The 18,515-nt window shown below is 42.9% G+C and overlaps 1 protein-coding gene across 6 annotated transcripts in view; it reads left to right on the forward strand.

Moving 5' to 3' along the window:
* The window catches only part of Dnajc6 (DnaJ heat shock protein family (Hsp40) member C6), a 165,096-nt gene that overhangs the window by 111,401 nt on the left and 35,180 nt on the right, over positions 1-18,515 (forward strand). For all 6 annotated transcript variants that reach the window (XM_051164808.1, XM_051164833.1, XM_051164824.1 and 3 more), the window contains 4 exons: positions 2,296-2,446; positions 3,444-3,493; positions 3,588-3,736; positions 16,588-16,710. In XM_051164808.1, coding sequence (XP_051020765.1) covers positions 2,296-2,446; positions 3,444-3,493; positions 3,588-3,736; positions 16,588-16,710 — 473 coding nt within the window. The remainder of the gene's footprint in view (positions 1-2,295; positions 2,447-3,443; positions 3,494-3,587; positions 3,737-16,587; positions 16,711-18,515) is intronic.

An 18,515-nucleotide genomic window follows, 5' to 3' on the forward strand; every position in this document is an offset into this window, starting at 1 on the left:
TTTGAATACTTCATCCCTACTTGGTGGCTGTTGGGGGAAGATTAGGAGGTGTAGCCTTGCTGGAGGAAGTGTGCCGCTGGGGGCGGGGCTTGAGGTTTCAAACAATTCACACCACTAACCCTAGTTAGCTTGCTCTACTTTTAACTCTCAGTTTGAGACATGAAGTCTTAGCTGCTGCTGCAGTGAACATACCTGCTGCTTGGTGCCCTGATGCCTCATCATGACAGACTCTTACCCCGCTGAAACCATAAGCCCAGATAAACCCTTTCTGCCCCAAGTTGCCTTGGCCACGATGCTTTTAATAACAGCAGCAGAAAAATGACTGAAGATGCGACAGGAAGCAGAACGCAGGAGAGCTTGTGCTGTGGCACTAGTCTTCACTGTTGTCAGACCAGGCCATGCACTAGCCTTCACTGCCGTTAGACCAGGGCCTGCATTTCACTCAAGCTGTGGGCCAGAGAGGTCACCAGAGCCCAGCTGCCTACACAATGCATTGGTTTGGTTAGTTTGACCGATGCAGACTGGGGGTACAGAGGGTAGGAGGCACTCTGGCATTGGGAACACTGGCACTGAGCTGCCAGACAAAGTGCACACAGTCAGAGGATGAGAAGATGCAGAGGCAGTCACAGGGGCTGGATATGAGGCCGAGTTGCTGAAATTCCTTCCCAGAGGACATAAAGGAATGTCCATCCTTCCTCCTAAGGCCCCAATAACAAACTGAAACAGGATTCCTCCAAACTTCACTCTCAGGAATCAGGGAGTTTGCTGGGCTTTGTTACAGTGTGTATGTGAAAGGCTACTTACAGGAGTGTGGGTGTTCTTCCCACAACAGGCCATAGCTTTACTCGGCAGAGATGAGGGCTTCCCTCTAATTGTATAGATGGAGCCCCTCCCCTGTTCTTCCCTGCTTATCTCCTACCCAAGGCAGAGGTACATACAACAGGTGTGAGAAGCTGGCTGGGTATTTAGGTGAGGGTCTCATGACCCCTCCTGGACCCTCCAAGAGAGAATGAAAACAGTCCACAAACTCAGCTGGGATTATCTTTTGGAATCAGGAGAGGCTGAGCTCCCCAAGATGGCTATTTCTTGGCTTGGAGGAGAGTCATGGAAAAACAGCAAGGGGGGACCACCTTGATCACAGCTAGCAGAATCGTGGGCTGGTGTGGGGCTGGGAGTAGTGGGACATGGCTGGTTCTCACTGACTTTAGAATTGCACATGTGGTTGTGAGTGGCTGGCTCTTCTAGTTAGCCGCCATCTTCTTTGAAACTCCATTGGAATAACAGGCCTGGCATAGTGGCTTATACATGCTGTCCTAGCATCTGGGAGGCTGAGAGAGGAAGGTCACTGTGAATTCCAGGTCAAGGCCCTCTCTCCCTGTTTCACAGTAAGAACACTAAACCATTTTCCACTGTGGGGAACTGAAAGGTCTAGGTAGAGCTGCTGCTGATAGGAAAGTCCAGGACATAGAGGGCACTCTCAACATTTGCTCATGTGACCATTTGTTTATTCAGTGGCATCACTGGTCTTGGCAATGTCTAGTAAAGCCTCAGGCATCTGTAGGTCTCATGATTAGTAGGGAAGAGTGGCAGTAAACACATTTATAGGCATATGCCAAAAGCATGTAGGAGGATAGTAGGTCCTGGAAAAAACCAAACCAAACCAAAACAAAACAAAGCAAAAAGAAAAAACAGAACATTCTTCTGGCAGAAAACGCAAAGAAAATTACCTCATTTGACCAGAGTTCAGGGAAAAGGACAAAAATAGAGTCATCTTCTTGGCATTTGCAGAGGCTGAGGTCCAAACCCCTAGGGGATACCTGGGTTTCTAGGTAGAACCAGAATTTATGATGGCTAGGGATTCTCCTAAGCACCTTGCGGTGCAGGTGGTACCTCAACAAAGAAGTACTTGGCCCACATATCAGCAGTGCTGACTATAGCTAACCACAAGGATACAATTTCATGTAGTCACTAAGGAAGAGACACTGAAGTGTCTGAGAAGCCACAGCAGTGGCCACCATGCAGTTCTCAGGGATGGTGGAAGGGACATGCTGCTGCGGATAGTGGCTGTGGTATTGCACAATGTGACTCTGGAGACCCGTGTTCTAAAAACTGCATGTTCAGCAACTTACCTCATACTCTCCTGGGGACCAGCAGCATTGCTAAAACTCAGTCAATCAATTCTGAGATCTGTACACAGCTGCTGGGGCAGGCCCAGCCTCTTAGAGCCGATGAGCACGTTGTAGGATTATGAGAGATTGGTGCTCAGGACTGGAACTCTCTGCTCTTCCTTTGCAGGTGCCTCATCTCCAGACATGGAGCCCAGCTATGGGGGAGGCCTCTTTGACATGGTGAAAGGTGGCGCAGGGAGGCTGTTCAGTAACCTGAAGGACAACTTGAAAGACACCCTCAAAGATACATCCTCCAGAGTCATCCAGTCTGTTAGCAGGTGGGTATATCTTTCCTGGTGATGCTTGTGGTACCCAGGCTCCCAAGGGATCTGATTACTTGCCAACTGCTTATTGGGCTGATACAGTGTCAACTTGGTGACATAATTGGAGACTGTGATCAACAGAGCGATGCCACTGGGCTCACAATGTGAAGTCTGTTTGAAGCTTCAGTCACAGTCTGGGCTGGGGAGGGCACTCAGCTCGTTGGCATGTTAGCAGGGCATGGCCAATGTCTTTGGCTTTACACATATCATGGGTTCTAATGAAAGGACTGTGCTTATGAACTATATGGTGTAAGGCAAGGTAATAAACTCTCTGAGAGGATTTTCGTGTCTGAGTGGCTTGAGAAGTAGATCAGATAGTGCCCAGCCAGCCTGCAGGTTGCAATTGAAGCAGAAAGTTTGTTTCCGGCTGTTCCTCAACATTTATGTAGTGGGGGGAAGTTCATTTCTCTTCCTTGTATGAAAATTCGGGGTAGTTTTTTTTTATTCCTAAGAATTAGAAAATTATTCATTTATTTCCTGTTACAATATACAGTTTCGAACCAGAAATCAAATGTCAAATCCAATATATTCATTGGCATTTTAATCTTGCTTCCAAGGCAAAATTTCCTATTTCCTCTGCTGTTTAACCAGGACCTTGGTTGGCTTTTTCTCAGCCACTTCTTTGTCCCTCTTTGAAGTTCACAATGAGGAAAGGGGGTTCAAGGTAGACAGACGCTCTGGAACTGTGGGTGTTAGGAAAGACACAGCAGTTCTATTCTGAGACTGACACTGCTCATCAAGGGGCCTGTGTAGGGCGGAGGCATGCACAGCTGGGTGGTGAAGCCAGAGGTTGTGGGCTGCCTTCTGGCAATGATTAGAGGAAAGAGATCGGGGAGATCAAAATATGCCTGCTGGACAGAAGAGCTCCAGTTGTGATGTTTAAGTGATGGAGAGAGAAATCTTGACGTATTTGGATCACTCTAATGAGTGCCCTCTCTCCTCTCACTTTCAGCTACACAAAGGGAGACCTAGACTTCACTTACGTCACCTCCAGAATTATCGGTAAGTTTCTCGTGTCCGCCTGCTGCTCTGAAGCGCTGTTCCTCCTGATAGCAGATCTGTTTAACCTTCTCTCCTTGTGTGTGGCCTCTCCTAGTGATGTCATTTCCTCTGGACAATGTTGACATAGGATTCAGGAATCAAGTCGATGACATTCGTAGCTTTTTGGATTCCAGACATCTTGACCACTACACAGTATACAACCTGTCACCGAAGTCTTACCGAACTGCCAAGTTCCACAGCCGGGTAAGGAGCTTCCCCGTGCCCCCTCCCCCGCAAGGAAGGGAAGCTGCAGATACGGTAGTATCTTAGGGTTTTCATTGTTATGAAGAGACACTATGACCATGGCAACTCTTATAAAGGAAAACATTTAACTAGAGCTGGCTTACAATTTCAGAGGTCCATTATCATCATGGCAGGACGCGTGGCAGTGTCCAGGCAGACGTGGTGCTGAGAGTTCTACATCTTGATCCACAGGCAACAGAAAGAGACTGTATCACACTGACCAGACTTGACCATGTGTCAGACTTCAAGGGCTTTCCCCACAGGGACACACTTCCTCCAACACAGTCCACACCTCCGAATAGTGCCACTCCCTATGAGCCAAGCATTCAGACACATGAGACTATGGGGACCATACTTATTCAAACTATCACGTGTAGCTTCAGTATTTGCATGGTTGAGAGTATTTTTTGCTCTTGGGAGATGTCCTTGGGGCCCTTATCATAGGTACATGAGCTAAGGAACTATGAGCTACGGACCCTTCTAACACACACACACACACACACACACACACACACACACAAAAAGAAAAAGAAAAAAAAAGAAAAAAAATCTTGCTATAGAAGATTCTGAAGGTTTTGCTTGGATAAGAAAAATTACAAGAACGTGTGCTTGCCAGTGAAATACTACTGAAGCTGTGAGCTCAGAGGATTTAGTGATTGTTTATGAGGCTCATCTTAGAAACTGAACTGCTGTGCAGGGTGATTGTTACAGAAAAACAGTAGTTTTTGATCGATGCCTTTGATCTTCCTCAACAAGTCTACATGGGTATCAGTATGAAGCAGTGCAATTAGAACAGTACGAGCAGGCCTTTATAAAGAATAATGTATTCCTGGGGCTGGAGAGATGGCTCAGAGGTTAAGGGCATTGACTGTTCTTCCAAAGGTCCTGAGTTCAATCCCCAGCAACCACATGGTGGCTCACACCATCTATAATGAGATTTGGTGTCCTCTTCTGGCCTGCAGGTTTACATGCAGGCAGAGCATTGTATACATAATAATTAAGTTAATTAATTAATTAAAAAAAAGAATAATGTATTCCTGGGGCTGGTGAGATGGATCAGAGGTGAAAGCCTTATCTTCTCTTCCAAAGGACCCTGGTTCAATTTCTATCACCCACATAGCAGCTCACAAATAGCTGTAATTCCAGGTCCTAGAGACCTAGAACCCCCTTCTGGCTTTGGAGGGCACTTCACACACATAGTATACAGATATACATGTAGAAAAAAATGCTCATAAAATTAAAGTAAAATAGTAAATTTAATTTCTGACATCCTATAAATGAAGGAAATCATGAAAACAATCTTTACCATATCTGTTTTATTTTGTAAATTAAGTTTTTTTTTTTTTTTTTTTTTTTGTGAGATAAAGTCTTGCTACATAGTCTTGGCTGGCTTGGAATTCTCAGGATAGACTATGCTGGCCTTGAGCTTGCCAAGATCCAGTTGCTTCTGCCTTCTAGTTCTAGAATTATAAATGTGCCCTCCTATACCTCACCTTGGTAATACTGGTAACAGAAAGAGCAGCAACCAACATTTATAAAGTATTTATACAGCACAGAGAAGTTTACTGGCAACACCAGACACAATTCAAGAGTTCGCCTGGGTCAGAAAAAAAAAATGTGCCCCAAGCCACACAGCTGGCAAGTGGCCTTCTGCTTGAGTTTTTAACCTCAGCCTGGGCTGCCATTGACTTTGGAAGAGCTAGATTATTCCTTTTATTTTAATTAGTCTTTTAAAGAAGATTTTTTGTTTGTTTGTTTGTTTGTTTTTTTAAACAAGGTAGAAGGATATCCTTAGTTTCAGGCTGGTCAAGGAACTATGGGAGCTGCTTAGGTTTGAATCTGAAGTCATGCCTGGTAGCTATGGCTTCTGACTTCTTGATTGACTCAATAATATAAGATGTTGCAGTTCTCATGAGTTGTCTGTCGGTCTGTCTGTTTTTCTCTCTTATCCTCAAATATTTGTGGCTTATCCTTTAGATATGATTGGGTTCTACAATTTTATCTGGATCTATTAATAAACGAAGGAATTTGGGGCTGGTGAGATGGCTTTGTGGATAAAGGTGCTTGCTTGTTCCAAAACTAGATGACCTAAGTTCAATATCTGGAACCGTGGAAGAAGAGAACTGACTCCCACAAGTTGTCTGCTGACTTCTACACATGTGCCACTGCATAGATGCGGGCACACACAAAATAAATAAATAAATAAATAAATAAATAAATGTTATAAAAAAGTGAAGTTTGACTTCAGATATGCAATGCATTGGCTGGGCATCAGTTGCTTTTACCCGGGACCCCCATTTTAACTCTAGAACACTTTTATTTTTTTTGCTTAAGGTTTTGGTTGCTATCAATAATCTCTGGGTTCAGTCTCTACATCCGTCCCCTACACATGGCCGTTCCATGTACCGTCCAAAATCTCATTCTAGCCTAACAGTCAGAAAGATATGAATGTCTTGTCAAGGATCTTTCCAATGTGATCTTAGAACACTCTTGATGCCAGTGTGCATCTGAGCCACTTGCAAGGCTTGTTGTCGCCACCTTCTGCTTTGGTAGGATGGGCGTGGAACAAGAAGCTGCAGTTCTAATGACTGTCTGGACTCTTCTCCTACCCTTGCTCTGGGGATCCCTCCCTGAGAAGCACTGACACGACCACTTTGAAGCTGGTATGACCTGTGGTCTTAGCACATTGGAGGCAGAGACAGGAAGATAACAAATTCATAGCCAGTCTGGGCTACACAACAAGTTCAAGGCTAGCCTGGGGTAAATAGCAAGACCCTATCTCAGACAGACAGATGACAATAAGAACTATTTTGAAGTGGTTGGATTGAAATTGCCACTTTGTGATAGAGTTTTACATATAATTCTTTAAAATCTACCATAATAAACTAACCTCCCAACTGTTATTCCCTCTACTATATAATTCCAAGTAAGTGAATTTTAAAAATTAATGGAACCTGTTGTTCTATGGAATACAACTGTCTTGGTCTTAAGCTTTCATTCTTTCTGCCTTAGCCCCCAGGTGCTAGGATTATAGGTGTGCGGGAGTTGCAGGTGCAAACATTTGAGGCTGAGTTTTCATATTTGGACACTAAGTGAATGCCATGATTTCTACAACTGAAGAACAATGGGATATGCTGAACAACATTTCATAAAGATTTCATTTGATTTTGTTATGTTTGTGACAGGCTGTTTCCTACTGAAAGTAAGTAAATTTGTAAGAGTGACACAGAAACATTTATATGTATGAGGCTTTTTTTCAGAGCCTCCCCCACTCCCTATGGTGTGTGTGTGTGTGTGTGTGTGTGTGTGTGTGTGTGTGTGTAGGAGCGTGTGGAAGCCAGAGGGCATCTTCTCTAATTGCTTCTCCATCTTGGTTCATGAGACATTGTCCCTCACTGAACCCAGAGCTTGGAGTCTCAGCTGGACTGGCTGGCCAGTGAGGCCCTGAGATCTGCCACCATCTGCTCCTCAGTGCTGGGGTTACAGATGCATGCCGCTGTGTTTGGCTTTCATGTGGCTCCAAACCCAGGTTCTCATTCTAACACGGCAAGCCCTTTACCCGCCGAGCCCTATAAAAACTATTTATAATGAAAGGCACCAAATAGTGTAACAAAAGCTCTTGCTACTGGTCTTAATTGACAACAAGGGAGCAGGGGTTACATACTGAGCATCTATCATGGGCTACTCCCACTTGCCTTATGAGAGCAGGAACCATGTTTATTTTATTTGCTATACAGAATGGTAGCCAGCATGGCTAAAACATGTTTCCTAAAATAACAGATGTGCCAAGAAATGTTAAACACTGTAGCTATAGTAGAAATATTTGGTTCTTGTTGTCAAGGCACTTAAGCCTAGTTGGAGAGAGAATGCAGAGCCATTCCAGAGGGGACTGCAAATAATAACTGTGGAGCCTGTGGAGGTGCTTAGGGCAGAGGGACAGACATACAGCTAGTCCGGACAGTGGGACACACAGTGTAAGTGGAAGACATGGTGTCATTTCTCTTCTAAGCAGAGGGAGAGTGTGTCTTACAAGGTTCACCACGAGGGGCTTTAACCTCTCTAGTTTCACCATTTACTGTCCTTCATCACCGGGGTCTGTGTACCAACCAGGGATGTACAAATGTACACTCACACATATTCACTCTCTCACACATGCACTCATTCACACTCACACACAGTAGCTTTGCATGAACTGTACATTCTCTCTAAAAAGCCATCTGAGCTTCAGGCCCTCCACCCTTTCCTTTGCTGGTGTTTGTTCACTAAGGGGAGAGTTCACATACCTAGACTTTTGTGATTCTTTCCCCTACTGCAGATGACATAGCATCCATATTCCATCCCCTGGAGTTCCAGTAGAGCTGGTCAAAACGGAACTAGAGCTGCTTACCTGTGTCTTAGTTGCTCTTAGTTGCAGGAAGATGATCCCCAAGTCTGAATGTTTCCTTCAGCTCTGGTTTGATTTGGTTCATCTCCTTCCAAAGTCCTTGCACTCCTCTCCCAGCGCTGGCTCTGTGAACTGGCATCCAATTGTCACATAAGTATGTGACACTATGTGTCTCCTTGGCTCTCATGTTGCAGGTCATCAGGACAAGGACCATGCCTTCCTGTGTCCAGTTTAGTGAAGGCCTGGCTCTGCTGCTAAGCCTCATTTTCAATCAATGTAGGTAGATTTTCCCATAAAGGATCAGTATTGGGAATAGCATACCATGGGATTGATGTTATTAACAGACTCATAGAATCTAGCTCTGCCTGTGTGAAACTTGAATGGTCTCATATTCCCTTTGATTATGCCATTAAATATTTGGGGTACAGGTCATCGAGGTGGAGCCAGGTTGTAGCAGGAAGATTTTACTTTTCTGAGGGTTTCCTTTCTGTGTTTTGATGAACTTCCATGGTTTTAAATCAATAAATGAACAAGGATCATATGAGACAATCACATAGGAGTCTTGTAGTGGTGGCATATGTGACAGGAGGCAGCCATATAAGACAGGAACTTTGCAGTCTCAAGTTAGGAAAGGTTTGACTCAAAACAAGTATGGGCACATAAACTTGCACTGAAAGTGAGATACTAGAATGCCCATTCAGGATTGCCAAGGAGGTTTTTAAAATTATTATTATTTATAGAAAACATCTACACTTGGGAATCGGAAGTATCAATGGTACCAATGACATTTGGGAGACCAATAAGATGAATTGGCTAAGCCAAATATTGTTTTTGAAAATTATTTAATTTTTAGTGCTTATTAATATACTTGTGTGAGTTTTTAATGTGCCATGTACACAAGTACATGTACCATATATACCATTGCCTATAGAAGCCAAAAGATGGTATTGAATCCCCTGGAACTGTAGCTACATATGGTTGTGAGCACCCATTGTGGGTGCTCGCACGTGTGTGTATGTTTCTATGCAGGCTTGTAGCTATGGCATTTACTATCAAGAATCATTGCCTCACTCATTTCTTGACTGTTGGGAAAAAACAAAAAGCTGGATGAATAGAGATCAGGTTTAAAATTGCCTGATGTTCTGAAATTCTTAGCAACACCATTGAGTGCTGCCGAGGCCCACTCTTCTTTGCCCACCTACCAAGGATGGTACTAGAAAGCCCTGTTAGTAGTGTAGAAACCAGCCACCCAGTTGGTTCTTCTAAATTCTTCCTTTATGTGGATTATTTCCAAATCTTATAGGATGTATTTTTTGCCCTTGAAAACAGTTCAGGTTTTGGAAGCCGTGTTAATGACTTGGGGTTCTTACAGGGCTTATGATTGCAAGAAAAGGTTTTCCCTCTGTCCTTCCAGGGGCTACTGAAGAGGTCCCTGTGGCTCGTAGTTGTGTCTGCTTTGTTTAAGGTTGGAGAGGAGGCAGGAAACAGGAAGGTGGAAAGAGAGCCTGGACTGGAAGCCAGAGGCTCACATAGTGCAGTTATACAACCTTTCATGACTCAATGTCTCCATCTAGGTAAAGTGTAGCTACCATCTTACAGATGCATTATGGAGCTATTTTTAAAAAGTTTTTTATATTTTACATATACATTTATATTATTCCACATATATACTATAAACTATCTACAGCAAGAAGAACAATAAAACAATCAGGAATTATATCAATGTTACATTCATAGTGTTTTGGCTATTTGTACTTGGCAGACTCTTGGTGAGTCTAAACTTCTGAATGTAAATCAATATCTATCATATCTCGTCATTATCAACATAAAACGTCTATCTAGAACTAAAAACATCTTAACCCCTAAGCAACTAAGTTTAATTGTAAAACTAAACTACCTGGTCTTCAACCCCATTAGGGACTTGAGAAAGAGTAAAATAAATTACCTGAGTATACAGGGAATGCAGGTTAGCAGCTTCTCAAACGAGAAGATGACAGAGACAGTTTGCTGCCTGAACAGTCACCCAAAACTCTCTGTAACATTGGAGCATCATCTTCAACCTTCTGGCCTAATATGTCTGACAGACATATTTGTGAGGCAGAAACTATTGAGAACTTGCTTACCCTGTCTTGGCAGAGTTTGGCCATTGACTCTGCCTGCATTCAAGCTTGCTCATTTTTAGGCAGAATTCTGTCTGTGGTTGTAATGAGGACATTTCCCCTGATAGCTTGTTTGCTACATTTGGAGCCATCTCCATAAGGAGGTTCTTTGATGCTCATCATCTTCTTTGAAGTAGGATGGGTGTTGTCAGGAGTTAACCTGTCTTATTGTCAAAGAATCTTTAAAGTAATAAAAACATCTTTAAATGCCATATTCTATAGGTCTCTGGAGCTATTCTTAATAACTATAGGCAAGGTATTGTGGTAGAATTATTATTTTCACTCAGATGAAATCCTATAATATTACATAAATTATAAGCTTTAAAACTATCTTAGGCTCATATCTCAATTGTTCCTTTTCCTGAACAAGACATTCCACCATTACCTGGACTCAGTGTTTTTCCCTTGTATCAGATAATTATAATAACCAAGTGCTGTGGTGTGAGCTTTAATCCCAGCACTCAGGTGGCAGAGGCAGGGAGATCTCTGTGAGTTTGAGATCAGCCTGTCTAGTTCCAGAGCTAATTCTAGGACAGCTAGGGCTACAGAGAGAAACCCAGTCTCAAAACTCTCCCATAAAAAACAATAATATGACAATAACAGTACCTATCTCACAGGTGTGCCTGCCTGCCTGCCTGCCTGTCTTCCTTCCTTCCTTCCTTCCTCCTTCCTTCCTCTCTTCCTTCCTTCCTTCCTTCCTTCCTTCCTTCCTTCCTTCCTTCCACCATTTGAATACCATCCCTAACCTGCACAAGCAGTGTTATTCCATGTGCTTATTGTAAGAGATATATTTGACTAGAAGTGCTTGGCTCAGAGTAAGCACCCAGTAAGAGATGACGAAGATTATTAACACTGGTAATAATAGAATATCTCAATTGGTGACCAAAATACTCCTGCCATCTATCAGTGATATACTGATCAGAAAATGCCAGCTCGGGCATCCCAGGCTGCACCGCTGGCTCTTGTGCTTAGTACACACTTAGAGGGAACTCAGATGAGCGGCATCCTGCATTGCCGTGGCTCTGCTTCCAGGGCAGGGCAGGGCCGTAACTGCCATGATATTCTCTGATGCTCAGTGACTCGGGGATTGTTCAGGGAGGTTGGAGACAGCATGATGAAGTGTCGCACAGCCTACTCATTGTACAGAGTGTGGCCTAGAGAACCACAGAGCTGCCACTTATCAAATTCCTAAAAAAATTTTTGGGGGGTTATGTCTTAATGTTCCCCCCCCCATTAGACAGAGTACATTAAAACAAAAAGCCTAATTATATGTTTGCCTGGTACCATGTAATTATATATCAAGTAAAGATATAATTATGGAGCACTTTAAATTAATAATATTTGCTTGATTGAGTTAATGATTCCAGAGCTGTTAGCCTGTTGTGCTCAGAACAATTTAGCCAGCTTTTAGCTGAGACTCATTTCAGATATTGACATGTGGTGCGTGGGTGGTTAGCATAAAGTTTTTTAAAAGCTTTAAAAATGTTGCCTCAGGAAAGAAAAGTTCTTGTATTTTCACTCTGCTGCAATCTAAAAAATTTCCAACAAATTTGATTCACCTGCTCAAGGTATACGTGTAGAGGCTGGTGAGATGGATCAGCATTTAAGAGCTCAGTGCTAAAGAGCACTGGCTGTTTTTTCAGGGAAGAGGGGTCAGCTCCCAGCACCCATGCAGGACAGCTCACAGCTCACAACCTCTTGCAACCCCAGCTCCAAGGGATCCTATGCCCTCTCTGGCCTCTATGTGTACCCACACATATGTGCACATAAATAAATAAAAATGGAAGAAATCTTTAAAAAAAGATATTAGGCAAATCCTATTGCAAAAAAGAGATTGCAAAGTAAGGTTTATTCCTTTAGTTTTTATTCATTCATTCATTCACTAGGCACCTACCCACCTAAGATGAACCCAACTGTGAGGTTACAAAAAGGAGAAGACATGCCTGCTTTTCTCGTGGAACTCAGTAGTTAGGGAGGGAGACAGAATAGTCAATTCAATACAGCGCAATAATAAGTGTGACCTAATTCCCACAATGATCCTTGTATACTCACTTGCACTCAACACCTCAGAGAGTGGAAGGCTTGGGAAGGTCAGTGTAGGCAGTCGGTGGAAACTGCAGCATAAAGTCCACCCTGAGCCAGGCGCGGCGGTGCAGACCTGTGATCCCAGCATCCCCAGCAATCAGAGGCAGCCACATCACTGTGCTCTACAAAGTGAGTCCAGGACAGCCAAGGCTGCAGAGAGAAATCTTGTTTGGGAAAAAAAATCTTGAATCCTTAACTATGCTGTTTTACTGGAATTGATGAAAAAAGACCAGAGCAGGGCATGAATGTACAGGTGACTGGTTCTATCTGTGAGTGTCAGACATAAAAGAACATGTGAAATTGGACTTGAAGTGTAATAAAGTTTCCAAGGGGAGAAAAACCACAGACAGGAAGCAGCATCTATGGTTCTGTAGTTTGTAATCTGCCTGACAGCAAAATCCAATCTGCTAATTTTTTTTTTCTGATTTATGCGATTTATTCTTACAAGGCCAGATCTTCTCTTGCCGTACTCATTTGTAGGCCTCAGTCTCTAATAAATAATTCTCTTTCTATTTTTCTTCATTTTCCAACCTCCTTTATCAGGTTCAGATGTCAACGTGGGCATTTCTTGACAACCAGTTAATTTAATTAATTTCCATGTGTTTAACAAACAAAAAATGTACAGAAAGGAGTTATATATTAGCTTTAATGAGCGCATATGCTTAAAATGACAAAATTCTCACACTTACTAGCTATGTGGTCTTAGCGGCATCACCTTAGAAGATATGGTACCCTGTTTTCCTCACCCTCTGACCCTCCAGTAACATCTCAGATATCCCATCAATTAAGAATAATTTAATGCACAGATGTCTATTGTCTGGTGTTATTTTAATTATCTTTAATGGACATTTCACTCAATTCTGTGATCATATTATAAATGTAAGCAGTAGAAACTGACAATCTGCTAATTTTTTAACTGTTTGATTTGCCAAGTCATTTCTACTTGAGGAAACCGTCGGTAGGGAGCACACTTGGGAAGTAAACAGTAGACTGGATAGCTCTGAATTGTGTTGGGCAGAAGGGGCTAGCCAACGTGGCATTCAAACTGACAGGCCTGAGATGGCACCTCCTGAACCCTTTGAGAGTTATGTGAAACCTTTCTTGTGCTTTGTTTAATGACAGCTGTCATTTCGAAGGGCATGGGAAACGGATAACCAAAGAAAGCAGGCTGCCTTAGCAGCCCAGAGAGGGAACTTCCACCTTTGTTTTCTGAGGTCAGCACACACAGGTGATCTCTCATTTGTATTTGTATTAGTGTTATCTGGTGACAGGGAAGGGGCAACCGATGAGATTCCTTCTACCTACCTCCTCAATGCCCAGCACAGGGAGTTGGAGGTCTTTGAGTTCTCATAGGCCAGGTCTTTCTGAACCATGTGGCACACCTTGATGATGTCATCCCTCGGTTTCCACCCCTCTGGCCACTCAGGCCACAAACATTGGTGTCACCCTAACAGGTCTGTAAGTGAACTCCTGTGCACACTGCACTCACTGCAGCCACATGAGCACTTTCTTCTTGTGTCCTCCATTGCTGAGATGCATTTGTCCCTCACTGCCATTCAGCTAAGCCACCACTGTCCCTTCCTTCACGTCCCCAACACCTTACCAGACTGGTTCCTTAGCTTCCTCTGTTGAAAAAAAAATGCAAATCCCAGAGTGAGTCTTTTCAAATAGCCTTCTTCCTCCTGGGTGTGTGTGTGTGTGTGTGTGTGTGTGTGTGTGCGCGCGCGCGCGCGCGCACACGCATTGAGGTTGACAATAAGTATTGACCCCAGTCACTCTCCACTTGATTGATGAAGGGGCTCTTGATGAACCGTAAGCTCACTAGCTTAGCTGGCCCAGAGGATCCTCTGGCTTTGTCTCCTGAGTGAGCGCTGCAATGCCTAATCAGTAGTTTTGTGGATTCTGGGGATCCAATTTCTGGTCTTCAGTTTCGCCTGCACACACTTTACCTTTACCACACTCTTACCACACAGGTTCAGTGTTTTCTTTCTTTCTTTCTTTCTTTCTTTCTTTTTTTTTTTTTTTTTTTGGTTTTTCAAGACAGAGTTTCTCTGTGTGCCTTGGCTGTCCTCGACTTGCTTTGTAGACCAGGCTGGCCTCGAACTCACAGAGATCCACCTGCCTCTGTCTCCCGAGTACTGGGATTAAAGGTGTGCGCCACCACGCCCGGCTCAAATGTGTAGCCTAGGCTGGCCTCGAACTCGTGATCCTCCTGCCTCTGCCTCCTTCATCAAATCGTACCAGCTTGTGCCACCACTACCGGCCAGTGTTTTCAATATGACCTCAGAGCTTTGCATTGGCAATGACTTGGTAAGATAATGATAACTGCTCACATTTATTGATCAGTTTGTGTGTTTCAGATACAAACTAAGACGTTGCAGTTTATTCTCCTGTCATATGGACAGCTATGGAGGGAGGTCCCATCCACCACGTTTTATGAGAAGAGAAAGTCTAAAGTTTACCCAAGTCTAAGTTTCTTCTTATTAAATAGACTAGTAAATATGGCGTCAGTGAGGGCATAAGTCCTGCACAGTGAAGGAGTTGGTCATCCAGCCAGTGCCACTGAAGCTAATGATAATGCTCAAAAGATCTGGGCTTTGTGGCTGTAGACAACTCCCCTCTGAGAGTCAATTTTCTCATGAACAAAATTGTCATCTAATCAATACTTGTTTTATTTGATTGTCAAACAGATCAGACCAAGCAGTGTCACGGTGAGTCCTAACCTGTCAAATATGTATATTAAAGGAAGGTGGAAAATATTTCCCCTGTGGAGAAAACCAAGCCACATAAGCCACCTATGGCTCACTCTGCAGGACCTTTTACATTATCAGGAGAGCTAGGGTGAAGGTAAAGACCACAGAATTTATAAGAAACATCTAGAATAAGGGTACTAGAAGCTGAATTCTGTGCTAGGGCAATAAAAAATAAATCCAAACATTAGCATAAGTGGTCTAGTTAGTTTAAACTGTATTTCTAAATATGTTTTCATATCTTCAGCAGAGTAGAGTTTTTTGATTAAAACAAAACAACAAACTGCTGTGTTAAGCCAGGCCAACCCATCTGTACCACGGACCACCCCAGCTGGGTATGGGGGTCCCTGGGATGAGGGTCCTCAAAGACCAGGTGGGTAAGGATTCAGTGGTGACAAACAGAAGGAAAACAGAGGCAGTTTGAATCTGAGTGTATTTTGCACCCCTCAAGGAAGCATTTTTATACACAATGAAACAAGTATTATAACTTTTAGAAGATGTGTTCAGCGAAGCAGTCACTGATAGGGCAGGTAACATCATTGTTATTTGGCACAGGAGAGTACAAAATTATCCAAGGCGAATGCTGTAATTCTAATAGCAGGTTAAAAGTTCTTATGGTCAGTAGTATGTAACCTATATTTCTGTGAATCTTCAAGGTGTGATTTTAAACTATTTTAATTTTTTTATTTAAGGCTCTCTTAACTGTATACCAAAGCCTACTTCCAACAACACACATATAACCATATGATATTTTGTTGTTGGGAAAGTTTTTATCAATCATGATACTATTTTGTAATTTTATAAATGAGATATAAAGTGAAGCCCTGGGTCTCCCAGAGATAAGGTCATGGCTAGTGACTCCATCTCAAGGGATTATCTCTTATCCAATTTCTTGCTAAAAAATCTCAGCCTAGGCTATCAGGAACATCTTGTAGATGAGAAAAGAAATAGAATAGATTAACTTCCATGAGAATTACGGCTCAATATTTTTCATCCAGCCAAGAGCTCCACAACTGGTTCCAGGAGACCTCCTTCCTTTGAAGTTAACGCCTCAGTCTGTAGAACTTGTCACCCAGAATCTACTGGAGTTGGTGTGGCACACCTGGAATCCCATGTGTCAGGAGGCTGAGGCAGGAACATGGGAGACTCAAGGTCAACTGTGTGTGTGAAGATTTTCCTCTTTCTGCATTTAGATCCTTTCCCCACCTCTGCCTGTTTGTATCGAAAGGGGACATAATGCCACTTTTAGAAGGCTGGTGTAACTCTTGATTATGGAAATCTTAACAAATAATTGAATAAAGTTTGTCTCTTTGCACGTAGACCCTGTTCCATACAAGGAAAGAAGACAGGACACCATTTGTAGGAGGTGCATGTGATGCGTACTTATGGAGACGAATTGATGGGAGAGTTCATTTCCTTTCTCCATTCCCTTAGGTCTCAGAGTGCAGTTGGCCCATCAGGCAGGCTCCAAGTCTACACAACCTGTTTGCTGTGTGTCGAAATATGTATAACTGGCTGCTACAGAACCCCAAAAATGTTTGCGTTGTCCACTGCTTGGTGAGTGATCTTTGTTCTTTCTGCTGGTGGGGGTTTGGCGAAGTATGGACCTCTGTGTCCAGGAGGGTGATGCCCATGCTCAGCAGCATTCGCTAAGTCTCTACTTAGAGGTAAAGAAATGCCAGCCAGGTTAAAATGAGAGAAGAAGGGAAAATATGTATTAATGTCGAAACCTATCATCTTATTTGTAGCCTTTCCCCCCTTCCAATCCCCTTAAAGGAAAACAAATTGAAGGAAAAGTTATTATTCTTGGTGGTGTTTTATTTTGTTTTGAGATGAATTCCTACTGCGTAGTTAAGGCAGGTCCTGAATTTGTGTCAGTCCTCCTACCTCAGTTTCCCAAGTGATAGAATTTCAGATGTGTGCTGCAGTACCTAGCTCTATTCTAGGCTTGATGTTTGAGTAACAGTGTAATTGATGCAGGGGTTCTAAAATGTGGTGTCATAACAGAGGTAGAAAAAGAAGTGTGAGCACATGGGTAAAGTGCACTAAATTTTGTATGGATAAAATGGATGTAAACAAATGTAATTTTCTTAACTATTTCTGTTTAAATAAAAATAAGAGACAGTAACACTTATGCCTCCATGAGTAGTTTCATGGACCAGCTGAATTTCCAAAGGGATGGAGAGGTCTTTGGCTTGGGTTTCGTACAACCCCTTTCCCCAGCCCTTGCTCTCAAGCCTCTTGCCTGTCCCTTAAAACTCAACTTCCAGAAAAATCTTTCCAACTCTTGAGTATTTTTCATAATGTGGACATTTCCAGGGTGCATCTAAACATCACTTGAGGCATTTAATACATAGCATCGTCCCATGCCACCTCCTGCCCATTTCCCACTGGACTGGCGTCTTGCAGGAAGACACTGTCTTTGAACTTTGACACAAAGGATCTGAGCAAGTGGCTGTATTTATGAACATACTGAGTCGAGTAAAAGCACTGGAAATAATCCATTCCTTATACAAACTTTAGTGAGTTTGTGTCACTGTTGATGACTTTCCCTTCCTTAACAGCCAACTGGGTAGATAAGAGAAGACAATTGAACTTTTTTTTTTTTGTTGTTTCAACTCCCAAATACTTGTCAAGCAATGCAAAAACTTGGAATCTGCAAACATTTAATGTCAGAGGCTGCAGGACTTGCATTTCAGAGGCACAATAAATCACCAAAGAATAGATTGCTTTTGGGGCCTAGGCAGACTTACATGCATAGAGATTTTTACTTAAATTTTTTCTAAAAGTTTAGAGAGGCATAGCTGGGCAGAGGAGGCACACACTTTTAATCCCAGAACTCAAGAGGCAGAGGCAGGTGGAGCTGTGTAGTTCGAGGCCAGGTTGGTCTACAGAGCTAGTTCCAAGACAGCCAGAGCTTTGCAAACAAAATAAAACAAAAGCAATCAAGCAAACAAACAAAATCTGTCTTGAAAAGAAATACTAAAATGAAAGAAAAGTTTAGAGAGGCTAGAAGCTTTCCACCTCTCATAATGCAGTCACAGTGTATTAAAATCCAAGACTTTGTGGATTCATCTAGGGATTTGCTTGCTGTGGTCACTACAGTGACTAAAATAAAGGCACCTGACATGCAGGTGGAGATGTTACAATGATGAGCATACTTACTATGAACTGTTTTGTCACCCTAAAGGACCCTTGTGTAGTTCCTGGCTTCTTATCATCATGTGTAAGCTCAAAAAGCCACAAAGAGGGGCTGGAGAGATGTCTCAATAGCTAGGAGTACTTGCTGTACCTTCAGGGAACTCATCTTCAATTCTCAGAGCCCATGTCTACTGGCTCACAACTGCTTGTAAACTATAGCT

This window comes from Acomys russatus, chromosome 2 (genome assembly GCF_903995435.1).
Source record: "Acomys russatus chromosome 2, mAcoRus1.1, whole genome shotgun sequence".
NCBI lineage: Eukaryota > Metazoa > Chordata > Mammalia > Rodentia > Muridae > Acomys > Acomys russatus.